The 27542-nt window shown below is 40.4% G+C and overlaps 1 protein-coding gene across 1 annotated transcript; it reads right to left on the reverse strand.

The window, feature by feature from the left end:
* Positions 1 to 5978: 5978 nt before the first annotated feature.
* crebrf (creb3 regulatory factor) lies at positions 5979 to 25928 on the reverse strand. Its single transcript, XM_068601197.1, has 10 exons — positions 25814 to 25928; positions 17670 to 17905; positions 17322 to 17447; positions 14772 to 14947; positions 11643 to 12829; positions 11261 to 11458; positions 10479 to 10668; positions 10148 to 10221; positions 9781 to 9900; positions 5979 to 9176 (listed from the first exon to the last, which is right to left on the reverse strand). Exons 2-10 carry the CDS (start codon positions 17676 to 17678, stop codon positions 9058 to 9060), a joined length of 2199 nt encoding a protein of 732 aa, XP_068457298.1. The 5' UTR covers positions 17679 to 17905; positions 25814 to 25928; the 3' UTR covers positions 5979 to 9057.
* Between the last annotated feature and the right edge of the window lie 1614 nt (positions 25929 to 27542).

The following is a 27542-nucleotide window of genomic DNA, read 5'->3' on the forward strand; positions in this document are numbered from 1 at the left end:
AGTTTTCCCAGAAAACTGATCAAATGTTTACATTTTCCCACCAAAGTCAGAGAGCAGGCGAGCCGACTCCTATAACTGAGCTTCAAGCCTGTGGAGCACCCGAACCTCGACCCAGAATCACGACAAAAGAAGAGTTGTGTCAAGGAGAGGTTCTCTTTGCTGACTTGGTGAGTCTGGTTTCGGGCTCTACCGTCTGACCGCCTCAAACCTTCAATGACAGAACACTTCATGCGCTTCACAGACAACGCTTAACCAAAGTCACAATGAAACCGCCGCTCTGACCGCATCGTGCTTCCTTAAACTGGCTTTAGGGCAGAACATAAGGCGAGGGAGTAGAGAGTCATAAAATACTGAAGAGAATGAAAGGCAATAACTGTAGCCACTATGTGTGCTATTTTCATCTAATTATACACATTATTCTGATGAATTTGTGGCCAAATCTGGTCAAAGTTAGTTGAATATCAGATCAGTTTCCCTGTTTACCACTGGCCATGTACATGATAACAGCATCTTTAGCTAAATGAGTAAATTGGGAAACAATTAGAAACATAAAATGCAAAATTATTTTTATTGTTCATTTTAAATGCCTTAAATGCTTTGGGTTTTAGTAGAATTTTGCTCGTGATTTAGCAATTCGGTCTCTTTTGGGATTTATCTGTCTATAATAAATTATATGTTGATTTATTGATATAGTTTGTAAATCCATTTTTAAACAGATTTATATGATTTGTAATATCTCTGTCAAGTTGGTGCACTCTTCATTGTCTAATTATGATGAGGTTGTTGTATAGATATGAGTATATATATATATATTAAGCTTTAAAAATACAAGAACATGTATTCAGGAATTATTATGTAGTTATACACCTGTATAAAATAGCATAATGAAGCAAGTTAAGTAAAACTTTAAAAAAAAAAAACGTTTTCATTGTGACTTTGATTCATGTGTATGAACCTTGTGAAGTCTGTGACTCATGGTAAAGCCTGCTTCAGTGGAAAAGCTACTAGTACTAGCTCTAGTTTCAACAAATTGTCTCCTTACATGTTACAGGACAAAACAGAAAAAATAAATATCAAAGAAATGGTCTGAACACTTGATTCGGGAAAAATACGCGAAAAAATATAATTTAGGGGAAAACAAATCTAACGTGCAACATTTGACAGAGTCAGAGCATAAATATCAAACCATATTATTCTTTTTTTTCCAAAAGGTTTAAACACACAAGCAGGACAGCGCCATATAAAGATACAACATTCATTATCTTTCTAGATCCTAACTGCAAGAGTCTCGCTCTGTACCCAAACAAAAGTCTAACAGGAAGTAGCACAACAGGAAAAGCTCAACCAGACACTCACGTCTGTCTTCATGATCCTGCTGAGGAAGACTAGTCTACATTCATCAGCAAAGCAGCAGAGTTATACCTCGCTATGTCAGCATACAGCAGTGCAGAAGTCAGAAACACAGCACTGACTAGAGTCGTCGACAGAAGGAATTATATGGCTAAAACAGCTTTTCAACACAGCCATGTTAGCACCCAGCCACTGACAGGTTAGCACCACAGTTTACCTCCATGCTCAGTTTGTCGCTTCATTCGCAACCCGCGACCCAGAGCCAACACTGACTTCAAGGAGGGTCTGGCACTTTATAATAGCAAAGTTAAGAAACGGAAAGTTCTGTTTTTACGCTTTTTTGTTTCGTTTTCTTTTTCTCAAAAAAAGGTCTCAAGAGGCGGCAACACGGTGCTCCAAACCACAGAAGAAGAAGAATGCAATTTAATTGACTCGGTAAAAAGCAGGCCAAAGTCTCCCGCTGCCTCAGACACAGTGGAAGTTTGCTCTTCTCTACACGGACACACCAGCGGTTATAGCAGCAGCAGCCAATACAGAAAACACAATAACGTGGCGTAGTGGGCAGAGAAAAGAGTTAAAAATGGAACCAGGTTTCCCAAAACATCAATTTAGAGTTTACTTTTATGTTCTTCTTCAGTTCCACGTTAAAAGGTAACTCCATTGCAGACACGACAAATGGCATATCTGCTGTTTAAGGCTGATTATTATACAAAATCTATTGATTTGGGATTAAAAGGAGCTTTTCATTGAATTTTTGTACTTCAAGTGTAGATTTTGGGAAACCCAGTCCCTTGTTTCTGTCGGGAATCCTCTCCAGACTGACAGAAGGTGCAGATTTGTGTTCTCGTATATTTGATTAAGGCACCTGGTTCAGCAGGCATCATATTCAAAAACCAAGTGTAAGGTGAGTAACACTGTTGGTCTTTTGACTGTCGTAGGAAAAAGGTGTGAAAAAAAGAACAGGGTGTGTGTGGTAATAAAATACTCTAATCGTGTCATGGACACTGAACCAACAAATCAAGTCTCTTTGTGCTCATTCAATAGCAGCAAGTATGAAATAATTTGACTAAGAGTGCAGTAACAATGGAGCACATTTCCATTGATTGGCCAAATTATTTCACCATCTGCAAAAAAAAAAAAACAGACGTTACTTAATTCTCTTAGTGCTATGCAGGGAATCGTCATGCAGAAACATCAGTCCTACTCCATACTCCATTTTTTTTATAACAGAGTACATTTCTGTATGCATCTAATTCATTCTGGGGAAAATGTGCAGGTTAGCGAGTATACAGCCTCTGAAGATGAGGTGTTTTAACAAGCAGGGTCGCCCACATGGGTCCGAACAAGACAGGAAACATTTGAAATGTCCCGAAACAAACTCAAAACCAGACTCTGAGACCTGACATCACAGCGAGCAGGAGGTCCAAAACATTATTATTATTTTACAAACCCAATTATTTGAGACGATATTATTAGGTGATGCTCATCTTACAGATTTGTAATTTATTAATAACTTCCTAAGAAGTTTCTTGATTCCTTTTCCCTTTGTTGTTGTGGCTAACACATTATCAAACAGTACCATTGTAGTCCTGTTTCTGGCAAAGTAAGTCCAATAGACACTCTTTTTTAACTCCATTTTATTCTCCACCAACTCCCGGGTGAAATATCTGGATATTTAGCTGCTGAATGTTCCATATATTTACTCACTGTATTGCTAACTATCCACTGGTTGGTGCTGAGCAGGAAGTGTACAGTGGGTTTTTAGAGCTTTACATCCGAGGATAGAAACTACACTGATAATATCAGCCAGACTAAGTATCAGGCCATAAAAAACAACAACAAACGAGCTGAAAGATGCTCAATGCTCAATAGAGCTGAGGGGAGCTGCAGCATATTCAAGTAATTACAAACGTATTATACAAAATAAACATATTCTCCGTTTATGTTAAATTATAAGTTTTGGCATGTTCAGCCTTTGAGAGTAAAACTCAAATTGATTAATTGTAAAAGTATCAATGAATTATTATTTTTCTATGACTAAACTGCATGGCTCTTTTAAAGAAACTTCTTGGAAATTATTCTAAAATTAAAGAAACAATGATGAAATAAAGCATTACCAAATATCTTCTCTCTCAATGCCAAAATACTAACAGGAGAAGAAAATTCCACTTGCCATTCAAATCAACAAAAGCAATGTCCTAATAGACCAACATATATGCATTTATTCAGTTCTGGTGAATGTTCTGTACCTCTCAGATGGACTAAATATCCTCTGTGACTTTGAGCAATGGTATCAAATCCAGGAGTCTGACTTTTACATAAGATTTGGTATACCTAACAATAGCGACCATACAGCTCAAAAGTATAAAAATCACCATTCTGCTGTTGTTCAGAGTAAGAATATTCCTCTGATGGGTCCAACAGGGAAAGTTCAATGCAAATGATCCGTGGGGGAAGTGTCTGATGACAGTTATTGAGAAGAATAATCGCATATTCTGTGTGAGTGGATGTAATACAGATGCCATTTGAATTATTGGATGCTTTCTTAGAAAAGTAATTTGCACCATCAGAGTAAAATCCCTTTGTGAGAGGAAAATGTTGCAGGTTGTGTATGTTTGAATCTGGAGAAAGCGGAGGAACTTTATGAATTATTGTGACAAGTCTGTTGGCCTTTTTTTAAGTTTAAGTTTGTTTAGCGAGCATTGACCTATATTGATTGACATTGACAATTCATAACACACACACACACACAATTTTTTTGTACAGAGTAAAGAATGGCGACAATAATTGGAATACATAAATATATATTTCTTTTGATTTTATATGTCATCACATATGTCAGAGAGAACGATATTACCCTGATTTGCTAAAGAAGAGCTTTATGGATCCACTTAGCTTTTCATTGGACAAGAGGAGCACAAAGTTAAACACTCTATAGCTTAATATTTGACTGTATAGGATTTATATAATCAGAAATAAAAAAGAATAAGGAATAGTTTTACTGGCGTGGATTTTCACTCATTTCCTTGACTGTTAAAATGCCACAGAGTCTCCTGGTCTGAATGTAAAGTTGCACAGCCTGCGCCTATCATGTTAAATGTAAAAACCTGTGAGCACTATCTTGAATCAGCTTTGTGATCGTCTACAAAACGCACGCACGCACACGCACGCACGCACGCACGCACACACACACACACACACTCCGCTGAGCTGGTCTACTATTGGCCAACCAGCGGCTCTTTAACCACTGTCGACCCCCTACCAGACCTGGGCAAAATTGTCTTCGAAAAATTGCTTCAAACGTTGTCCCAAAAGATACAACCGAGCACAAGAAGTTTAATGTTTTGAAGCCGTTTTTCAAAAGTATTTCACCACGTCTGCTACTTCAGTCAAGGTTGTTTTGAGCCAATCAGGCTGAATAGTTTTGTTGTTGTTGACAATAGATTGGCAGAACAATGTCGTAAACCTCAGGCACACCCCTTGGCAACCGACATGTCTGCTAAGTAATTATTTTAGTTTTATGTGTAAGTGAAAAGTTCAAAAAGGCAATAAGTGTCCGGATTGAGTCTCCATTTGTAACTAACTGGCTTGCCATACAGTACAGTGATATAGTAACCTCCCCCAAGGCGGCCCGGAACAGCATCTATCAAACGGGCTCTTCCTGGCCGCCCCGGGCTAAACCCCTCCTCATTAAGTCACAAGTAGAAATCAGTTTACAAATGATAACAATATAGCTCTCTGGAGAAATGTGTCTACACTGTACATCACCCTGAAGAGGAAGCCAAAGCAGAATCAATTTTTCCATAGGAAACCTCTACTGAAGGCAAATGGATCCTGACACCAAGGGAGTCAGCATCAAGATCAACGTAGGGGCCCTGGAATCAAAACCCTCTTTTTTTAATAAGACCACAAACGCACTATCCACACAGTTCCTGACCAGGAAATAAATCTATCCTGTCTGGGCTTCCCAAAGCCAAGCAGTGATACATGCTTATACAGCACCTTATATCATCACATGGCTCCAGAAACATTTAGGCCCAACCTTCGTCAGGCCATACACCTATTCTTCGCTAGTTTATAGACCTAGCCAAGTCAGGTTATAGACCAATCCTGGCAAGTAGTCATCAAGTACACTTGCAGCATTCACACCAGGCCTTTTAGCAGCAAATGGAAGAAAAAAAATGCTTTCTTTTTGTTGTTTTTTTTTTTTTCCTTTTTTGGACAAAGTGCTTTTGTTTTCAAACATATAAGATAGAGTATTCTATACATATATCTAACATTTAGAAGGTACATATCAACTTATATTCTATTTACAAAAATGAATCACTACTAAGAAAATAGCTATGGACGGTCGGGGAGAGCAAGTCATTAGGCTACAACTAGCACTAAGAAGTCAAATAAGAATAATGGGTACTTATCATCCTAGTTTCAGAAAAAAAAGCACCATTTCTCCCTTTTTAGATGTACACAAATCTGTAAAAAAAATTAAAAGAGAGATAGAGATATATATATATATATATATATATATATATATATATATATATATATATATATATATATATATATATATATATATATATATATATATATATATATATATATATATATATATATATATCTCAGCTCTGCATTGCCATCACCAGACATCAGAGTTCTATCTGTGAAGGAGTACTTAATTCACTTCAAACTAACCTGAATTCAGCCTTGTCACACATGTCCTTTTTGTTTGTATTCGCCTGCTAACAGATCTCTGGTTGAATTGTGAAATTCCTGGGAATGGCGGCATTTCCTCTGAGGAGGCTGCAGGAAGGCAAGCATACAGGCATCATGCATTTCTAAAGGTTGGACATGCTGCCGATCTGTGGCCTGGATATTGTAACTCTGCACGTTTTGGTAAAGAAAGATATTCTTTGCGGCTGCGACTGGTCAGGAAGGATGTGAGCTAAAGACCGAAGGTAAGGCCAGCCTCAAAGGCAGCAATGTCAATTCCAGCAAATGCAAAATTCAACCGATTTCATGGTCAAAGAGGGAATATGTGTGAAAAGGGGGAACACAATGCACAGAGCTGAATCCAGATTAATCTAGGAAACACTCAAATGGCTTTGGCTTTCATGCAGCAACTGCCCTCACGTCTGCACGCTGTTGTCCTCAGAGTTTCTTTTTTTCCTGGACATGCCCCTGTCCTTGCCAAAGACAGCACATCCTCATTTACTTCATAGACATCTCAAACTGGACCATGGCTTAGCTGCATTGTATTTTAAATAAATGCAGTCCGGATTTTCTGCAAATCCCTCACTCAGTAAATGATACCGAAAGGGTCAGGTGCCGGTTTATATATCAAAGTATTAGATCCGCTCTTTAAGACCGTTCTCCTCTTTTCTTCCTCATTTCCACTCAACAAATAATTCACAACCAACAGGAAAGATAGCAGGCAGCTAAAGTACAAAAATATAACTTTTTTTTTTTTTTTTGTGGTTTTTCCTCTAACTTACTCAATGCAAGGAAAGGATTTAGAAATGTGTCATGCTTAAAAATTAATACATTTTCATGAAAAGTGGGGTTTCACCATTGATAGATATAGCATTAAATGTTTCTATATACAGTACTTTAAAACACAACTCTGTTAATATGTTGTTGATGGACTAGATCTCATCTACATATAGAAATCAAACAAGTGACACCGGGAACAAAATGTTTTGGTTATTGTTGGTGACCTTTCGACAAACAAAACTGTAACATAGCTTATCTACTAGCGCTCTTGGTTTTTGTCCTAGATAGCGCAATAAAAACAATTAGCATGTGGAGGGAGGAACAAGTTCAGGAATGAAGTGCTTGTTAAGCAACACATCTACTGGAGAAGCCCACAGATGGAGTTATTTTTCATATACTTTAAAAAATGACTGAATGTTCCTTTTCTGTACAGAATTGGACCCAAGCTAATTTCACAGTTCTATGAAGTTCCCTGACCCTCCCACATTTCTTACATTCAATACGGCGTCAGTTAAGCTGTGCAAAACCTTACTTTAACTGGCTGGTCGCCATTTCGTTGCATGTGTCTTTGGTACAAAAAACAATCAAAATATAGTGTGCAAATCTTTTTTTTTGTAACTCGAAACGAAAATATCTGTTAACCCTCCCCTGATCCCTAAAGACAAAGTACCAAAAGAACAAAAAAATCCATTGCAGAGCCCTCCTATATACACAGACTCTGTGGCATGACGCAACAAGAGCTTCCACTTATTTTTGTACATTCAGAATATCTTTAGACAACTGAAATACACAACAAAACCCACAGTTGTCTCCCTTCTCGCATTCACTAACAATCTCCCTCCGTGTAAAGCTGTCCGCTCCTTGGCAAGACCTCGGGGAGTTCAGACCAACCACCACTTCTCGGTCAGTCCCTCTCATGCACTCACTCAGATTTACAGAAACACACACACACACACACACACACACACACACACACACATACATACACAAGGCACAATGAATAGAACTCTGATCAAACACTAGTATGAACACAGCTGGTCATCTCTACTGTACAAAAAGGGGAGCCAGTGCCGTTTTTCACTGGGAGACACTTTTATGTACAGTTTCCTAGAGGAGATGGATCACTGTTTGTCATCTTCATCACCACCACCATAATCATCATCTTTTGCAAAGTCTGCTCCCATGCTGGCAAAATGCCCGTTTTCACCCATCCAGTTATAACCAGCACAAGGCCAAAAGCACCATACTACATGCCCTCCCTCTCCACATGGTCAACCACCTCCTGCAGTTTAAGTTAACATGGTCAAAATGAGGCGTTAAGCTTCCTTCTGCCTGCAGCAAACTTCAGCCCAGACTGATGTCTGTCGCCTAATTGTCTGAGTCCAATTTTGACTTTAAGCTTCTATTGCTTTTTTGTTCCAAGCTTTACTTTGCTAAAAGTGAACTCCTGCATTTTAGAAACAGCAAACCTGATTGACAAACAAGGGGTGGCATGAACATATTTAGGCCTTCAATACAAAATACTTCCTGCCACCCCAAAACACCTCGGAGCACCATTTTTCTTTTCTATTGTATAATTTTCCGCAGCTATCTTGCCAACCAAAGCGGTTTTCCTCAAAGTTATTTTTTTTGGAGTGGATCAATTTAGCATCCTGGAGTTCATTTTTGTTGCAAAGCAATGTGAGCTTCTTCTAGGAAATGATAACTGGAACGTTTTCCAACTTTTGATGGTGCCTGACATTCTTCCTCTATCATTACAACCTCAAATAATGTGAAAGTATTCCAGTGGTTATACTCGTGGGACGGTCTCTCTGTCAGCCTTGGAAGCAGACCTCCGACAGAATTGACCCTATACAACACTAAGTTAAACACATCTAATGGTCACCAGTGGATTTAGGACGTGCTATTAGCTATACACCTAACCATCCCTTGCTTTTAGAGGCTCTTTTCCCAACAGACACTAAGGATGGGTTGGGAGACGGTGATACACTGACTCTGCGCACAGTGTGCAGAGGCAGAAAGCTAAGGAGTATGCCATAGAGGTGCACAGCTAAAACAAGCACACATACATACACACAGGGAGTGGTATGTGTGTTTGTGTGACGAACAATGTGTATGTACTCTGGGTTGGAGGGGGCATGCAGCAGGGAGCATAGTTACAATAGGACAGCACGGTGGTAATATTTAGTCCACTGCTCTCAGTGGACTGCAGTTTGTCTAGCTTTTGGAGGTCGGGACTCGTAGGCCGACCAGTCCGCCAGTGGGATCGCCGCGTCCGGTGTTCTCCAAGATCTTGTTGACAAAATCTGAAGTCTGCCCAGCAACAGGTGATGCCACTGCAGTAAAACAGACGAAGAAACATTCAGAGACGTTAAACACCTTGTTTGTTCCCTCAAACAAACCTAGCGAATGACTTTAGGACAGCAGCAACAGAAAGGATACATTATTATTGATTATTATCAACCTCCCTGTTCAGCTTAACTGTTATCAATATATCCATTCATAACATTTTCTCTCGAAGATTTTTCTTTTTTTTAGAAAGGTCTATTTGCTATTCTTGTTAAATGCATTCATTTCCTCTGTATTATCTTCTGGTTGTCTTGATACAGGTCAATAGTGATACACTTAAATGCTCTCTTACTACTCGCTATATCCTTTCTTATCATTTGATTTTTCCATCATGTAGATTTTTTCTTTTTTAGCACTTTCATAATAGTTATTTTTTCTGTTGAGATTATATTTAATCCAACGCTGAATGATATCGGCATATCATAATTCAACCCATATTTCCATATCAATTGAGTTTTGTAATGATATGTTTTCTGACAGCAATTTCTAATGATACTAGTCAAATGTAATTTCCAATACATTTAATTTGTGTAATTCATCTTTCACAAGTCACTGCCAGTTATGTCTGTCGGCCCCGTCTTCAATTCTCACCGAGTGTCTCCTGGATGAAGTGCTCCAGAGTGTCCGCCATGTTGGTCGGACGCGGAGAAGAGTCCTCCACTCGGGCAACTATCTCCTCCTTGATGGCATTGATCACAAAGAGCAGCCGATCTACAGGAAGGCACATTGTTGAGTAAACAAACGAGCACCGAAAGAACGTCAACACTCAGGAAGAGTTGGCGATTCTACCCTTTTTTTGTTGTAATTTTCAACGATCTGAAGGTCAATTTTGAATGTGACAAAGCTTAAAAAGGAGATCCAGGTGGATTTAGCGGAACACATCTGACAAATAACTGGCATGAAAATGGATACAAAGGTGGATTAACTTGGTTTAAAAACTGTGTCGTAAGCAACGTACCGTACTCCGTGCTGAGTCCCCAGAGCTTCACCTTGTTTGCTTCGTACTGGGCCTTCTTTTTTAAACGACAAGCTCTACAATAAAACAACAGATGATTGGAGTTTACTAACAGCATAACAGAAGAGAGCTTTTTTCAGCAAACTGTAGGCACTGGGAAACATGACATGATGCACGCAAATAAACAACTTGAGTACAACTAAACTCTAAATTACATGCATGGTCCCAGTAATAAAACCTTTCTAAATGAACACGCTGTGGAGGTCAGTGTGGTTGTAAAAGAAGGTCCGTGCTACTCTGCTGTGTACATAGAGTGCATGCGTGCATGTGTTACCTGGACGCCAGTTTGTTCTTCTCCTTCCGTGACCGTGGCCGTGCGGTCAGCGGCAGCTCACTGACGGGCGTTAAGTCGCTGATCACCTTGTTTAGTTTACGGAGCTCGGTGCCGATCTGCAGCAGCTTGCGTGGATTGGGGGTCAGATCTTCCACGTCTGTGCGGCGAGACTTCTTCAGCATATACTTTCCTTCATGGCAATGAATGAGGAGGCATTAGAGAGAACTCACAACCATTTTAATGTCTCAACAGGCATGGAAGAAATATTTCTTCACTTTTCACTAAATATATAAATATCTCATATTTTCTTGCTGCAATTTAGTCATTCAGTCACAGTTAGGGACACCGACAGTGGATGAATAAAACATGTAAACGTGGAGTGGATGGAAAAACAATGCTTTGCAGGCTTGTGCAGAGCAATTAAAAGGGTCACGTGATCACTTAAACTATAGTATCACTGTAAGTAACATGCTGGGCACAGCTGCTGTTGTGGAAGTCCAAAGCGTCACAGTCCCACTGAGAGACCCAGTACCTCATTGCAGTCTCAACTAAAAGAAGTATTATACGTTGTATGCAGTGATGTGTGATCGAGGTGGTGAAATGAAATGTAAAGTTTTCCCTTTGAAAATTCTCAAAGATATCGACTAAACATCACAAGCAAGTGTTCAATCAAGGTGTACATCCCACAGTTCCACCTTGCGTTATACATATATGCTGTATGTGTGTGCGTGCATGTGCGTGCGTGTGCGTGTGTATGTATACACATGTATGTTTATGTATACCATGGAGAGGCCCGTTCTTCTGGAACAGGTTGCTAGGCAGCGTGTGTCTGTCCCACTCAGACGGCTTCAGCATTCGCTCCTGTTTGGAGGGGGTGAGCTGCTCGCTGTACTCCCAGAAGTAGCGGCGTTTGCCTCTTTTCCGGCTTGAGACTCCTGCTGTCAGGCCTTTTATGTCCTCCATTAGCTCCATGTCACAGCCTGGAGAAAACCAAACCGACAATGGGGAGGAAATCGGAGCAAAAAAAAAAAAGACAATTAAGAAAATTAAGGGGAAATAAAAGCAGTAAGGTAATAATTTAGGAAATTAACTACAAGTTTCTCAAATAATGACAGGCCATTGATTGGTCACACAACCAGAAGCATGACGATGACGGAAGGCTACCTGGCTCGGAGTAGGCATCACTCATGTCGTCGTCCTTGTCAGCTTCATAATCTTCATCCTCCTCCTCCTCATTATCAGACAGCTCATGCTCGCTGCCAAAACCCTCATCGTGGTCTTCGTCATCCATCTCAATCGCATCGCCTTCTTCCTCTTCCACATCTTCCTCCTCGTCATCTTCTTCTTCTTCCTCCTCCTCCTCTTCCTCCTCTTCTTCTTCCTCTTCCTCCTCCTCCTCTTCCTCCTCCTCCTCGTCCAGCTGGGACCGGGCTCTGCCGGCCAGCCTGCTGCGGGTCAGGAACAGTGAGTAGTTGTGCTCCTCCTCCTTGCTCTTCTCCTCGCTGTCGACAGCCATACCGCTGTCCCCGCCGCTAGCCCCTGCCACTCTTTTGTCGCTGCTGACCAGCCCAGAGGTGCTGCCCTCCATGGCCAAGTTCGCCTCGACCATCTGAGGCACGGTGGCAGACCAGGCTACAGGCGTCTCCTTCCTCTCAAAGCTCGTCTGGCTGGCAGAGCAACTGGCTGCAGCAACAGGAATTACCACCAAGGTGGCGCTCGCTGAAGTGCAGGCCTTCTCTTCTTTAGGCTGGGAGAGGGGTAGAGGTGGACCTAACTTATCTAAATCTGTCTGGGAGGGCGTGTCGGGCTGAGTTTTATGAACAGCACTCACACGGACTTTAGCCTTCCACACAAAGTTAGTGCCGTTAGAAGTTGGGGCTGCCATCTTGGTTCCTTGCCCATGGGGCTTGGTCTCAACTTGGCCGTGGTCCTGCGTGAGACTGAGGAGGTTCTGCTTCTTGGACATAGTCTCGGTGCTGGAGGGGACCGGTCTAGTTGCTTTTTTGGTGCTTTCAGGAACATCTGGGAGACAGCTGCGGGAAGTACGGAAAGAGGATGTGGAGCTTGAGGAGGGCCGTGCAGATCCGGGGACCAATCCCTGGCCAGGGGCTACGGGTCTCCTACTGTGACAGGGAAGCTGGGACAGCTGAGGCTGAGGGACAGACAGCATTATGTCGGCAGGTGGGTAGAGCGTCTCACACACAGGCTGCGAATCCTCGCTGTTGAGCTGAGCCAGTGTCGGGGTTCTACCAATCTCTTCCTCGTCCTGATAGGGACTAGAGAAGTCATCTAATCCAAGGAAATCCACCTCTTTGGTGCCCCAGATGTCACAGCTGGCCAGCCGTGTGTATCTGCCAAGCACAGACACACAAGCTTTTATTGTAAGTCACCTTTAAAATGTAAATATTAGCTGCATTTCATTTAAAAACATGTGAAGTGATTAATTCATTGATAAAGTACATTTGGAATAACTGCATATTTTGAAGTGGAAAAGGCTGAATTATGCATCTGTGCCTCAATTTATACCACATGGAGCGAACAATTTGTTATCTGCAATGTTTGCTTTGTCATTAGAATATGGTTTTTGTGTAGTGTGAAACTTGTTCCTACCAGTACCACAAACCAACAAATGGCCTCAATCAACACTTGAGCAGCCAGCACTATTCCACTTCCGTATTAATCGCTTTGTGTCTTGAGCAAATCATGCCGACACTCTCCATCAGAGGAACAAGTACATAAACTATTTCATCAGTAAAGCATCAGGAGAGGTGCAGGACAAACAGAGCAGCACCTGAGATCTCGGGAGACTACGTTGACCAGTTGCGTTGCCGTTTAGTGCCGTCTTAACCCCCCTTCCCTCCCTCCCTTTAAGCAAAACAGGTACCTGCCTTGAATCATCCTCCGTCTGTGTCACACCAACATGACCTGTCTTAACGATTACCGGTCAGTGATGGTGAACTCTGCTGCTATATACACATTTAGGAACCTGTCCTAACGTATCACATTCACAGATTCACAGACTGACCTCTCATTGGCTTTCTAACAATACAAATTCAACATCCTGAGCCTCATGGCGCAGGGAACCACTGTAGGAAAAAGTACTCAGCAATGGTGTACAGATTGTTTCTGTGACTCAGACAGGGCAGGAACAGCAGAAGTGTTATCAAATGTTACTTGAGCAGGAGAAAGCAGTGCTTTGGTGTATTTTAAGATGTACATTAACACTTATTTGGTGCATAGTTAGTACTTACAGCAGCATGATGGTATGGCTCAAAATAATCTACAGTAATCATGTTCATCATAATGAACAATAACACCCACTGCAGCAGTCATGGATGTACAGTCGTCCCTCGCTATATCGCCTTTCGCAGATTTTTTTTTTACAGCGTACAGTATGAACGCACATTGTGTTCTGCGCCCTCATTAAGCTGAGAGGCTGTACTGTACAACTTGTCAATCTCCTCCGTGCAGTGTCTCCTGTACGGTACAGAATACGTCCAGATAAAAAGTCAGCGGAGCAGCTCCCGGACAAAGAGGCGCGGTCAGAGGACCTCGTAGATTGATCATTAAAATGAAATTTGTTAAACATGTTCGGGCTTATTTTTTAAATCCGCGAAACTTTGAGATTGTTTAAATAAGAGACAAATGTGAGAAAATGTTAATGCCTGTCTGAGAAAAGTGTATAGTTAGAGGTCTTACACTCTTAAAACATGTATAATAATGGTAAAAAAAATAAAGCTCACTACTTCGCGGATTTCGTATATCGCAGGTTGTTTTTGGAACGTATCCCCCGCGATAAACAAGGGACCACTGTATACCAAGTTTTTAGATGAAAATAATAATGCTGTACAGCACAGTGGAATACATATATAAGGCTTACAAGAAAACACTTCTTAATAGGATTAATTGCTTGTTAGTTTTGGTCATTTCATGGGATTTGTTGAAACTATCCGAACAGAAGAGGTCACTTTCAATAGCTTCACAACCGGCTGGTTACAACCACTCAATTTTAAGCAGCTCATGTGAGCAGGTGATTTTTTTTTAATTAAAAACAGACACATCTTGTGGACACTGTACAGTTACTATTTAATACCATGCTAGTTCTTTCACCATAGGTACGTAATGTTAAGCACAATTACTGGCAATGTCAGCCACCTTTACCTTCAGAAAGTTGCCAGTTTGCTATTTGAGTTCCATTAGAGTCATCAGTTTGCTTTTTATGTTTTATTTACTTGCTGTTGTTTTTAACCCAATCTAAAATAAGCCACCACACATGAATAAATGATCCAGTACCTGGTAACATCTTCCCAGCAGGAGTCCCACTGTTCGAATGCTGAGCCGCTGCAGACTGACTCACACTCGCCCATACCCATGAGCTGATCCACACAGCTCTCCGCATCCTTGCCTCCGTCTACGACCCCCACGATGCTGTCCCGACAGGGGCTCTGCCGGTGGGTTATCTCTCTGTCCTGCAGAGAGGAGGAAAACATGGGAGGTGCATCAAGTAGGTGGTGCATTAGAAGACTATTTCTGATTCGAGTTAGTTTACTTTTCGTTGTAACACTTCAATTGTGTTTAAATGTTTTGTGTTAACTTTACAAGCTGAGAACGGATTACTGTAACCTGAAACTTCTGTGTCGACTGAGGGGCTAGAAACTGGTATTGCGGTATATTTACCAAAACAAAATTAGTTTGCAATTGACTTGCAAACAAAAAGACGACAAGACTGCAATTGTCTATGAAATAAATTGGAGGCAGAAATGAATACAAAACCTGTTTTGTTTTGCATTATGCCATCGGAGCTTATCAGATTATAATTTTATAATAATGTTAGGCACTAGTGTGTTGACGTTACATTTTCCAGAAATTATACTGTCATCACAGTATGATAAAACTATGCCAAACTTTTATCATTCAGTTTTTTACGATCACAACATCGTTGTGATGACAGTCCGGCAGAGATAATTTCACTGGCCGCGAAGGTGATCGTCTACGGAAGAATAAAGACAACTGTAATTAGTTGTTTGGATTTCAATATCAGATCCTTTAATGTCTTTACAGGAGAGAGAGAGAGAGAGAGAGAGATAGAGATAGAGATAGAGAGAGATAGAGAGAGAGAGAGAGAGAGAGAGAGAGAGAGAGGAAAGACCGTCACAACATGTTTTACATACTAAAAGAGTTTGCAGAAACCCTATTTGTCCACATTGAAAACTAGCTGGAGGGTTGAAGACGACAGATCATCCTACATTCACCACATGAATGTGTTACTGTGGTGTAATATATTGCGGTTTGCGGTTCATTACTATTGTTTAGTCTACAGTGGACAATACATTGAGGTAGAAACCTGAAGCGGTCTCACATTACCCATCATGCTGCTGAACAATCAGGCCACGGCCTCTCTGTTTTAAATAATTCTCTAGCCCCGAGCAGACAGTTTTTCCAGTGCAATTTGAATTTACACAATTTTCCCTTCTCCTATAACTATGATTAAACCCCACTGGAAAAGGTGAAGGAATCTTGCCATACTTTTGTCAAACAAATAAAATATATAGATATGAGTGGAATCGGGATTCTGGCTTTCTTTTGTTAAAATGTCTAAAAGTCTACTTCCATTTAAAAGACAATTAACAAAAACCAAAACATCTGTGCCACTAACCGTGTTGAGAATTAAAATCCTCTCTGCTGTTCGTTGCTAGCTTGTGTGCTGTGCAACATGTAACCTAATATTGTTTTTTGATACCGGTGGGGATACTCATGCCAAGCTGTGAGCAACTGTGGCCACTCAAACCGCGCTGACACGGTGCAAGTGTTTTTCCACTATACTACAAGGCAAAGTAGAAAAGAACCATTTACCTTGATGACATGTTGGAGGTGTGCTGAAACTTGCACATCACATTACGACTCTGCAACTCTTTACCTTACTGTGGATTTTTTTGCCTTACTATTCCACCTTGCTATATTTAAAAAATGACCCTCTGACCAAGTAACTCAAAATATGTCCATATTTGTTACGTAGACTTGTGTTTTTTATTATTAATATTAATGGAAAATAGCTAACTGAGAGAATCGCTAATTTGCCAGTGCAGAGCTTTTCATGTAAAGTAGCACCAGCAGTTCAAAATTAAAAACCAACAGGTACAAGGTAGAAGTGAAACTAAACTACAAACTACAAAGATAGTTAGACGTCAGAAGTATCGTTGCTCTGGTAAGAAGGTGATTGACAGCAATCTGCCATCCTTCCTTGAATTGTGTGCCTCAAGGACCCTGAGATACAGATCAAAGCCGGCCGCCATCACCCTGGACACAAACAGTTTGAGTCCCTTGCCTCCGGCAAGAGGCTGCGGTCCATCAGGACCAAGACTTCTTCCCAGTTGGGCTCATTAACAAAACCCGGGACCCCCACTGACTGACTTTTAAATCCGCAGGACAATAAAATTCATTAACACGTCCCAGCTTATCTCTTTACTTAATTATAAACTTGACACTTAATAACAGGCTTGTAAACATACTCTTAATGTGTTTGTTTATCATATTTTATTGTACATTTTGTATTCTTAAATGATCTCTTATTACTAGAATACAGACATTGTGTCTATTGTCACACACCCATCACCAAGCAACATTACTTGTATGTGCAAACGTACTTTGCAATAAATCGTCTCTGACGTTATGGTGCATGTATGTATCTTTGTTTACAGGCGTGGGTGATACTAACAATTAAACCACAAAGCTTGGACTTGTAATTATCCTAGAGCTATTAATTATGCCTATTCTTTTATATTAATTTAAGAGTTCTCTGTTTTCTCATTGTGTGTGTGTTTGTGTGTGTGGGCAACCACTCACCAGTTCATACATGAAATCTGGGTCAGAGCTGCTGGCGAGCAACTCAGTGCTGGTGAGGGCTTGGTCAGCAAAGGAGTAGTTCTGAAAAGCGTCAGCAAAGGGAGGCTCCATCTCACTGACGCTGGGCTGCAACACAACAGAAATTAAGAAATTAAGAAAACGCACAAGTCAACAAACGGGAGTGGACTGTATTATCATCAAAATAAAAATCTGATTAATCAAGTGTTTCCTTCTTATCTTTCCTATCTGTTCTGTCTCACTCAAGTTCAGTATTGCATTTATCTTCTCTCTCATATCACTTTGTATTGTGCTGAAGAAAACCCGTCTCCCGTGTGCCGTCCCTCTTACCAAAGGCATTGCAGAGCACACTTTAGAGATTCGGCTAGGGGAACCTCTGGGCCTCCTGTCTTGTTCCGGAGGCCTGAGGCTGTCCAATCAGCAGCAGTAAATTACTGCTAAAAGGGGACGATCTGGTGGACGAAGCCTTCAAGGCTGAGGGGGAGGGGAAAGGGAGGGTGTCAATATTTGGGCTCGACCTGGTCTGGTCTGTTGTGGTCTGGTGTGGGTCTTGGTATGCTTCAGGTCTGTGGTAGAGAGGATATAAGAGCACAAACAGACGTATAAAAATCAAGAGACAAAATCATGAAATAAGCCACCAATAAAATGCAATAACACATTTTAACCACAGCTGCTGAGTTTGATTGTTTATTTCCCACCAAAACAAAAGGCATACTGACTTAAAATCAATATATCCATACCGATTATTCATCCCGTCCTCATTTACAATGTTATGTATATGGAGAGCCATTTTACTTCCTCTGAAATGTACTGCGAGAGCTATTGAAACCAGAACTGAAAGTAAAGGGCAGCAGCAAAACAGATCAGTTTCCTTTGTGGTTTTCCAATATGGAAATACACATTTAGTCTGCCTTCTCTGTAGTTCATTTGATTATGATTAATTTTCAATTGCGAGAAAGGTCTTCTGGTGAGGTCAATTGGCCAAAGTGGAACAGGAAATTATCTTTGTGTAATTGCAAAAACAAGCTGTAGCAGCTAGCAGGCTGACAACAGCCTTTTGTTGTTGTAAATTGAGAATCATAAACCTTTTAATCAAACATTGTATTGCCACCATTTATCATCAATGTCCTTTCATTCACTGCCAACCACACAGCATCCCGCCCTCTCTGGTGCTTGTCTTATCTTATCTTATCTTATCTTATCATGTCCATGGATAGATAAGTGTAATAACAACTCATATTTTATGATGGAGGCCGTACATCCCATCCTTTGTTAAAGTAGCCTGACAATGAAGGTCTACAAAGAGAACTCATCTCCGCCCTCCTCTTCACTGAAATCAAGAGTGGATTTCAGTTTCTATAGGTTGCAACAGGCCCCTTTAATTTAGTGTGACTGACACTGTAACCTACTTAAGGTTTTTAAAAGAGGCCCTCACCTCAAAGTAAATAGCCAGGGATTTATTTTTAACATAAAAAGCTTCAGTATCTTTAAAAAGGAAAACATCACGAGAAACGGTCCCAGGATTTCCTGTTTACTGATAACTGCTGGATGGGAGGCTGGGCCTTGTGTCCAAATCTCTAGAGCTGGACCTAAAGTCAACAAGAAAACTGGGCCACGTTAGTCTATCGTAATCTCATCTTTCTTTCAATATCCCTTTTGTCCACTTCCGCTTTCACAGACATATGACCTAAATGTAATCTGAAGGCCTGTTTGATGAAGCAACATTATTGGATAGCCAACCATCTTTAGGCTTGACAAACAGGCTGGCTCACTTTTACAAAGTGTATCTGATCACAGTAACCAATGCCAAACAGCTAACAGTCAGGGCAGTTTAGAGCTGCTAGTAGACAGGACTACTTGTCGGTTGGTCAAGTAGTTTTGGGAACCCCCTCTCCCTGCCCCTTTGCAATATTGGATTAGTGGGGGAAGCTGTAATCAGCAATCAGACATTTGCACCCACGTCACAATGTGATCGTTCAGCTGTGTGCAAGAAAGAAAGGATTCGGAGTTTGAACTTAGCTGTGTAGATTTATTTTCCGTTTAGTCTCAAGACTTCCCTTAAGTCTTCTTCGATACAGCATAATGTTCATTTAGTGAATAATGGTCCCAATTATAGTAAACAACGGCCCCAAAAGAATATGGCGGTGGCCAAAATGCTGAATTCAGGGCCTCAAAACTGCAGGTCACAAACAAATGGGTGACAACGTCTACTTGTTGATTTGTAGTGTGTGAGCATAACCCGACCGCAACTTTGGAGAATCAGGTTAAGAAAAGGACAAAGAGTTCAAAAGCTGACCAATAAAATCACTGTAAAAATGGAGACATCAAAGCAACTGACATATCAAAGGCCTCTAAAATCACTTCACTACCATGAAGTAAAAGATAGAATAAATATATTTTGGGTTTAAAACAGGACTTCTAACAAACCGCAGTAAAATAACTGGCAGTGCACTTAATTGTAATTAGTCAATTAATCACTATGGAAAGCCAGGCAGGCTCCAGAAATCCTCTCTGCCATGCGGCAGCCAGTCTCCCCAGTCAGCCACTGTGAAAGGACTTTATTTAAAAAGTCACTTGTTGTGTGTGTGTATGCATAGAATGTAAGTGGACCATTCAGTTAAGTGTCATATGAGTTACTGTGTAATCTGATGACCGCTCCAGTGATTAATTAATGAATCATTTAGTCTAGAAAATGTTAGAAACTGGTCAAAATGAAAAATATTTGGCAGAGCCTATGATAAAGTCTTCAAATGTCTTGTTTTTCCAGCAAACAGTCCAAAACCCAAAAACGATGAGTTTATAATTATTTAAAACAGCATCAAAAATTCACAATTATGATGATATAATTATGTTATTGCTTTTATGATCATTAAAACAGATTACTAGGTATTGTTCTGCTGATGGACCATTGATTAATCGTCTAATGGCTTTGACTCCGATATGAAGTAAGTAAGAAGTGTTGTTTTAATGATTCTTGTTACATCCGACAAGCAAACAAGCAAATATGTTAAAACAAGTATGTTAATAAAGTGGCATGTGTATATTGATAGAGAAAAGGGTTTGTAACTAATAAATTGTCCTGTGCATGTCAGTGGGGGTCCTGAACATGAGGCAGAGGCTTTGGTATTAAAGTAATCTGTAAATATGTGTCTGAATAATTGTAAATATGTATTTGCATTTAAAGGACTTGCAGGATGCTCTTTGTTCATTGTGGTGTTCATTCAATCAAGATACTGAACCAGGAAGTCCATTAGCAAAGTGCACAGCAGCTCTCTGCTGGATAGAAGTTGTTGAGAGATTAAGCTTCTTAGAAGAAGAAGAAAGTTGGTGTGCACTCAAATCCTAGGCCCCATTTTCTTTTTTTGGTAGCCCCCAACTGCCTCAAAGAGCATCTGATTTGCTTTGTGTTCAACAATCTTAACCGTAAATTCATTTTCAATAATCAAACTCCCCCTTCCTCTCATTCTGAGCTTGTTTGACGTCCTCTCACTTTCCTGCACCACCCACTGACTCATCCTTTGGCCTTTGGCTACTTTTGTGTCGCAAATGCATTAAAGTCTGCATGGAGACATGACCCCTGTAGTGAACAGCTGACACACTCGTACACCAATCCCACTCCTCTGAGGCCAGTTGGACGACATCACTTCCGCTAACATTGTGCAGAAGGACAAATGAACTTCTCACCTCAGAGCTCTGTCCCCGGGTGTTCACGGCACTTTGCATAGCGACAGGAAGTGACAGACACAGAATAAACACATTTGCAAACATCAAAAAAACATGCAAGCACAAACGTCTATACACGTAAATATCCATGTATATTTGGAAGCTCAGCCTCTTGAATACGAATGGTGATTATAATATCTCAATATGTGCAACCTTCCAGGGCACCTGTGTCTGGTGCTGCTTGCAGAAGAAGCAGAATGAGGAAACATATGGCCTGAACACAACAGTAACTTCAGCAGCATTGATCCAGACTCATTGCTATCACAGAAGGAAACCGAAAGCCTTTGTGTGTACAAACATGCAGAAAACAAGTCACAACGATCCTCACCTCTCCAGGCTTAACTGCAATGAATATTTTTCAGTAGCAGAATAGAATACAATCCAATCGACTGCTTAGTAGCCGACACGGGCTGTGATGTCGAGTCGGATATTTATGACAGAGCCTGACAGGCCCCAAAAGACTCCAGCTGAATGCCTCTCTCAGGCTTTGGTCAGACTTAGTTCGGTGATGAAACCTGCCAGCATTAGATATTTTTCTTGTAGCCCTTATATTTAGGGAATTTTATAGGGTTAGGGCAACAATAGTCTGTGGGGTTAGATCTGGGTAAAAAATGTTAGATTTTTTACAGCCTACTACTAATACAAGAATTTGAAAAATGGTAATTATATTTTCATTTCTATAACAAAAAAATCTATTGTATACATAGAAACCGAAATGTTCACTAAAGAGAGACATTTACACTGAAGAAGACTGAAATTGTTTTACAGGATAGAATTTTTGCAGCATCATGCTGACATCTCAGTAGTGCTTAGGGACAGACAGTTTTAGTTGAGTCTGAAACATGGGCTTTCACCCATGCTGTCAAGGTAAAAAAAAAAAACACTACCCTCACTCTCAGTAATTTGATTGACTTTTGATTATGCCGTTACGGTGCACTGTGGCTGCGTAGTTCTCAACTGCTGCAGCTCACGTTGGATATATAAAATGTCTTCTTTAACAATTAAAAAAATGTGTTTTTGTTCTTCATAATATCCCATGACAACTAATTTTGACACGATGGTATCACAATGTGGTCTCTCTACAAATGCACAGTTTCCTGTATCGATGTCAGGTTTACACATGCTGCTGTTTATAACGAGCTCAAAATGGACCCGGGAAACAGCTCTGTCTTCTTTGGACGCATTAGCTGGGTTTGCAGTGATAGTTAGAAAAAAATCCCATGCAAAATGAATGGATTAATGAATTAATCAAATGACAAAAATAAAGCTTAATGCAAAAGTGATAATTTTTTTTTTTTTTAATTAATTCATTGTCATTTATCAAGTAAAAACAACAAGGAATGTTCATTTTGGAGTTTCCTCCCCTCACTCTGTTAGTTCAGGTTTTGAACACAAAGAGGAAGATAGTGGTGACTGTGTTCGTCGCACCACTATCATGCAAAGAGCTCACATTCTTCGCCTCACAACATTGGACATGATCCAAGTAGGCCAATCAGCAGTGCCCTACTGATACCAGTCGGGCCCTGATTCCTTACCGGATAAAAAACAGGTGATGCCAGACTATGTGCTAAATATATGTAATTAATCCAACACTCCTAAATGTGTGAGTTCAATGCAACACACACACACACACACACACACACACACACACACACACACACACACACACACACACACACACACACACACACACACACACACACACACACACACACACAAAATAGGGATGCTTAACAATAGCACTTAAAGTTTGGGATTTTAACATTAATCATGTTTACAGTTTACCAAACAGTCCTTGTGCCATAATTCTGCACTTTTAAGAGCTCATTAGACAGCAAATTAATTGCAGCTATATAGCTATTCAGGTTCAATGCTGTGAGCCTACAAAAAGACACATGCTAAACAACATTTAATAGGTTAATTAATACCCTTATTGCTAATCGCCTATTTCAATTTTTCTACAGCACAAATCAATGAGAGAATGAGTATGGGTTCAGCATTTGAGAAACAATCAAGTGTATGTCACAAATGAGAAGTATTCTTTACTTCAGATGTCTAGGTCTAATCTACAGCAGCTCTGTCACACAACTGCAGGATTACTGTAAACTAGCGGGTCCCTTGAGGTGTCACAGAGCCATTGAAATGGGAGCACACGCGACCAGAAGAAAGGGTGTGAAGTGTGATAAACTCAAGTTGAACAGAACTGTTTTCACAGTGGACACTTTGGCGTGTCAAACACAGGTGTAACTAATACCAGTGTTAATTGTGGGGCGGCATTGCAATCATTTCTGAAACTGAGCCATGGTTAGGTTTGTAGCCACGCCTGTGCTTTTCCAGCAACAACAGGTGCAAATGTCTGCCGTTAACGAGGTCAATTAATCTGATCATATTGGGAATGTTACAGAGTTTAGTACATGTAAGGGTAGCTTCAGTATCTTCAAACTTGGATCTTATTGCACCATGTTATTGTTTATAAGTGAGTAATGGTGACAACTAATTATTTTATTGGTCTAGTGTTGAGCCAGAATGCTGCAGATGCTAAACAGTCAATGTAAACGCTTAGGCAAATCTTCATTGTCGATATATGTCTACCAAAAAGGGATTGTTTTTGCCACTGACAGGCTGACCGGTAGATTATTGTTTAGATACAAACATTATGGAAAGGACCCCACAGAAGAATAAAACATTTGTTTCACCTTGATCCTCTTTATTTGGTATTGTGTTTCTGAAATTGTCGAAAGTTACATGACACAAGAATGCTCGAGTATAAAGTAACACCAGTAAAGAAAAGCTTTACTGATAATGCTTGTTAAGCATTAAGTCAGTCAAATCTTATTAACAAAGTCTATGAGGAAGTATATCTTGATTTCAAGTTTCCCATCAATTTAGCAGGAGAGCCTTGTGTTTTAATAAGAACAAGAAATATTTGCGAACAGGAACACACAGATTATATTATTGGTCATGGTATTTCAATATGATTCAACATGGTTCTTTTTTCTATCTCTCAGTTTGGGATCCTCATCTATAAACACAAAAGCACACCTAATTACTATAATAGGTTAATAACAAAAGAACAATTAAACACCCAACAAGACTTCTCAAAATACCCTGCTTTTGATGTATGTGATGTTCATGATATACCTACAAATGCTTTTAACCAGCATTGTAACAAAATAAATTGTAATAGATATAGTAAAGACACTGCAGCTGTTAATGAAAGCACAGCAAGCTTTGCAGTTTCACTAAACCGTATAATAACCACAGGAAATATAAATGGCATTTCTACAGCTCTTTGTGATGGATTTACTGGTTTTGAAAGCACACAGTCACAAACACTTGCACAAAAAAAATCTACATCTCAATATAATTTTCACCATCCGACAGGCAGGCATATATTACAAATTGCCTTTAATCAACACCAATTAATCCATAGTTATTACCAGATATCACCAGTAGTTCCCCAGCCTCTGCACTCATCACAGATCCTCAGCAAAGCAAAACAAAACTCAATCTATCCCGTTGGGCCAACACCCACCTAATCCTTTAACACTATTGGTCGAGCAGAAATGAGGTCCCGCCTCCAGACGTGCCTCAATGGCCGCCATTACTGTCAATCGCAGAAACTGCTACATACTAAACAGCCCCTTTCAATCTAGGTTGAGGCAGAAGATAAACAAGTTGGAGGCCTTTCCTTTATGCCCGTGGCCTAGATAGATATATTTAAAAAGGTGTTAACTGTAAAATCTACCACCTACCACAAAATCTGAACAAAACATAAGATTATACATCAATCCGTGACTTTAGTTAGTATTTATACTTAAGCGGAAACGCCAAATCAAACGTTTATCTTCCGAAATCGGTTCATAATACTGTACCGCGGGTATTGAGGGTTAAATCCGTAATAACCTATCACCGCAAAGAAATATTTGCTTGATCAATCTCATCGGTGTAATAATAAGTCTGTTTCGGGGGCATTATTTAACTTACATCCCGTGAAAATTTCTAGCAGTGTCGAGCTCTTTCTCCAGCAGCAGCAGTGTGTGTTGGGGGGCGTGTACCTCGAGGAGCACGGGCTGCCTTCAAAAAGTCAGCGTCGGACATTTCACTGCACACGAAGTCTCCCTCGCTATAAACACAGTTGATCACTGTCAAGTCGTGTTAATCTTAAGGTATACAGCACACGTCAAATAGCGGTAACTATGCTTTGGTCAGTTTTCAAAGTCAACCGTCTTCCATAAGTGCGGAACCATGTTTTAACCATCCTCGCCCTGAGTCACACATGTGAACCCATTTCTAAGCAAACCGACCAGTCTGTGTCTTCGTGTAATTAACACAAAGACACAAACAACCGAACCAACGGGACATAATACAGAAATAAGCGCTAATGTGCTAGAGACGGAAATGTGTCTCGGACCACCATGAAGCGTTAGCTCGCTACGTTTCTACGCTACAACACTTCCTACAAGAGCAAGAAAAACTGCAATGCACAATAAGAAACCCGTTGAGCGTATTACTTTCCCCAAACTGTGTTTATTTATTTGTGTAGTATGCGGAACCGACGAATCTCGTTTCCCTTTCACCCGCAGCTCAGTCAGTATGGCCTCCATCCGCCCCCTTCCTCGTCCCAGTTGAAGCCCGATCCACAACAACAACCTACCGTTAGCTCCAAAGCTAATCCTCTGACGCGCATGACACACAAATCCTCTGCACAGCAAAGTTCCCCCAAACGGATCAACGCCAGCCCTACTCACTTTTAGGACGCCCGTGCGCATACGTCTCGCTTCGTTTCGGACCTCGTATGTGTCCCCCTGTTGGAAATAATACAATCCTCTTTTCAATGGAGTCCACGCGCTGTAACAGCTCTCTCTCTCGGGTTTGTTTTGTTTTTCTTCTTCCTGACGGGTTGCTCTAAAGCGCGTGACTGCCCGACCACGTGGTGCGCCGCTGGGCGAATAGAAGTAGAGCCCAAAGCTGGGCGAAAACAATTCACCATTCTCATGTAATATTGTAATAGAGAGAAATACTGAGGCTGTTGGTCCACGTCCCAATATCTACTTTGTATCATTAGCAAGACATTCTAAAAAATATATATTTTCTTTTCAGTTATTCAGTTCAAATTCCCCACATTAGGTTATGAATGCTGTTTCATAGGGTTCTCCAGTAGTCCATGAATATAATTCTTGGTAGACATATAAAATCAGCATTGACTTAACATCGTTGCATTTTTAAATACATTGAGGTATTTGTGGAGTTTTGACAAGTAGTAGTTGTTCTTCTTTTTGTTTGTTCTCATGCACATAGACACATGCATGTGGGTGACAAGTGGTTTCACACCTTTCCATCGATTTACAAGTGGTAAACGAGAACTAAGTAAACAAGATTGTAACAGAGTGCAGAGTCCAACTATAAAAAAACATTCTGCTTTGTAAAGTTTTGTAAGGAGGGCATTAAACCCCACAAGATACCATTACATTCTTTTTTTTTTTTTTTAAAGACAGACAATTGTATCGTCCGATATCCTATCTATAACCCAACCTAAAATCCAACCAATTTTGTAAACCTTCAACAACAATTATTGATTACATTTCTCCATAACATATAATTATTCAGCCCCCACTTGTGGAAAACTGTTTTAAAATAAGTTTAAGATAAGCAATCAACTGCCTGATTCCTATTAACGCACTGTCTCATTATGCTCAGTCCAAAATAAATGACCAGTGAGCAGCTGTTCCAGGGAGCCACCGCCCTACTTTCACTGGAAATATAAACTATGACTCATGCCAATACCAGGTGTGAAAACCTAGGGTAAAGACCAACAATAAACCAATAAATGAAATACATTCATATTTTATTAAGCAGTTTGGGTCTGAGTCAAGCTTTTAGAGAAAGATAAGTCACAGAGATTTTTTTAATTTACTCTTTCACTTTCAGTATTACTTAGAAGAAAACAAACAGAAAAAAACAAACGTTAAAGCACCACTGGGTCTGAAAGCTAACTTGTTTTTGGGCCAAAGAGCTACAACAGAACCAGGGAGCAAAATTACATCACAAGATGCAGAGTAACTCTCAGAGTAACCTCTGACCTCCATCCTGCAGCTGACAAAGAGCGAGCAAGTAGATCCATGTATCTGTGAAGGTAAGTTGAAGCTGGCAGCAGCATGAACACAGCAGCTCTGCATGCTCTAACGGTCTCAGAGTATTTCAGACTCACAGCAAACGGCCTGCAGACAGCTCTGTCAAGTGGAGGATGAAATATGGAGTTTGTGTGTTAGTATGTGAGAGTTCTGGGGAATTTTTTAACTTGTTTTTGCATTTAACGGTGTTGTTATCAATGCAACTAATTTTAATGACTTCCATACAGGGCCCACAACATTATGTATTATGTGTTAATAACTCTGCAGTGTTAATTTTGGTTCATGCTTGCTGACATTCTATGCATAAATTTTCGTTCATATACATTTATTTTAACAGCACCTTACA

This window comes from Clinocottus analis, unplaced genomic scaffold (genome assembly GCF_023055335.1).
Source record: "Clinocottus analis isolate CAN_PGR_092001 unplaced genomic scaffold, fCliAna1.0.p SCAF_5, whole genome shotgun sequence".
Taxonomy (NCBI): domain Eukaryota; kingdom Metazoa; phylum Chordata; class Actinopteri; order Perciformes; family Cottidae; genus Clinocottus; species Clinocottus analis.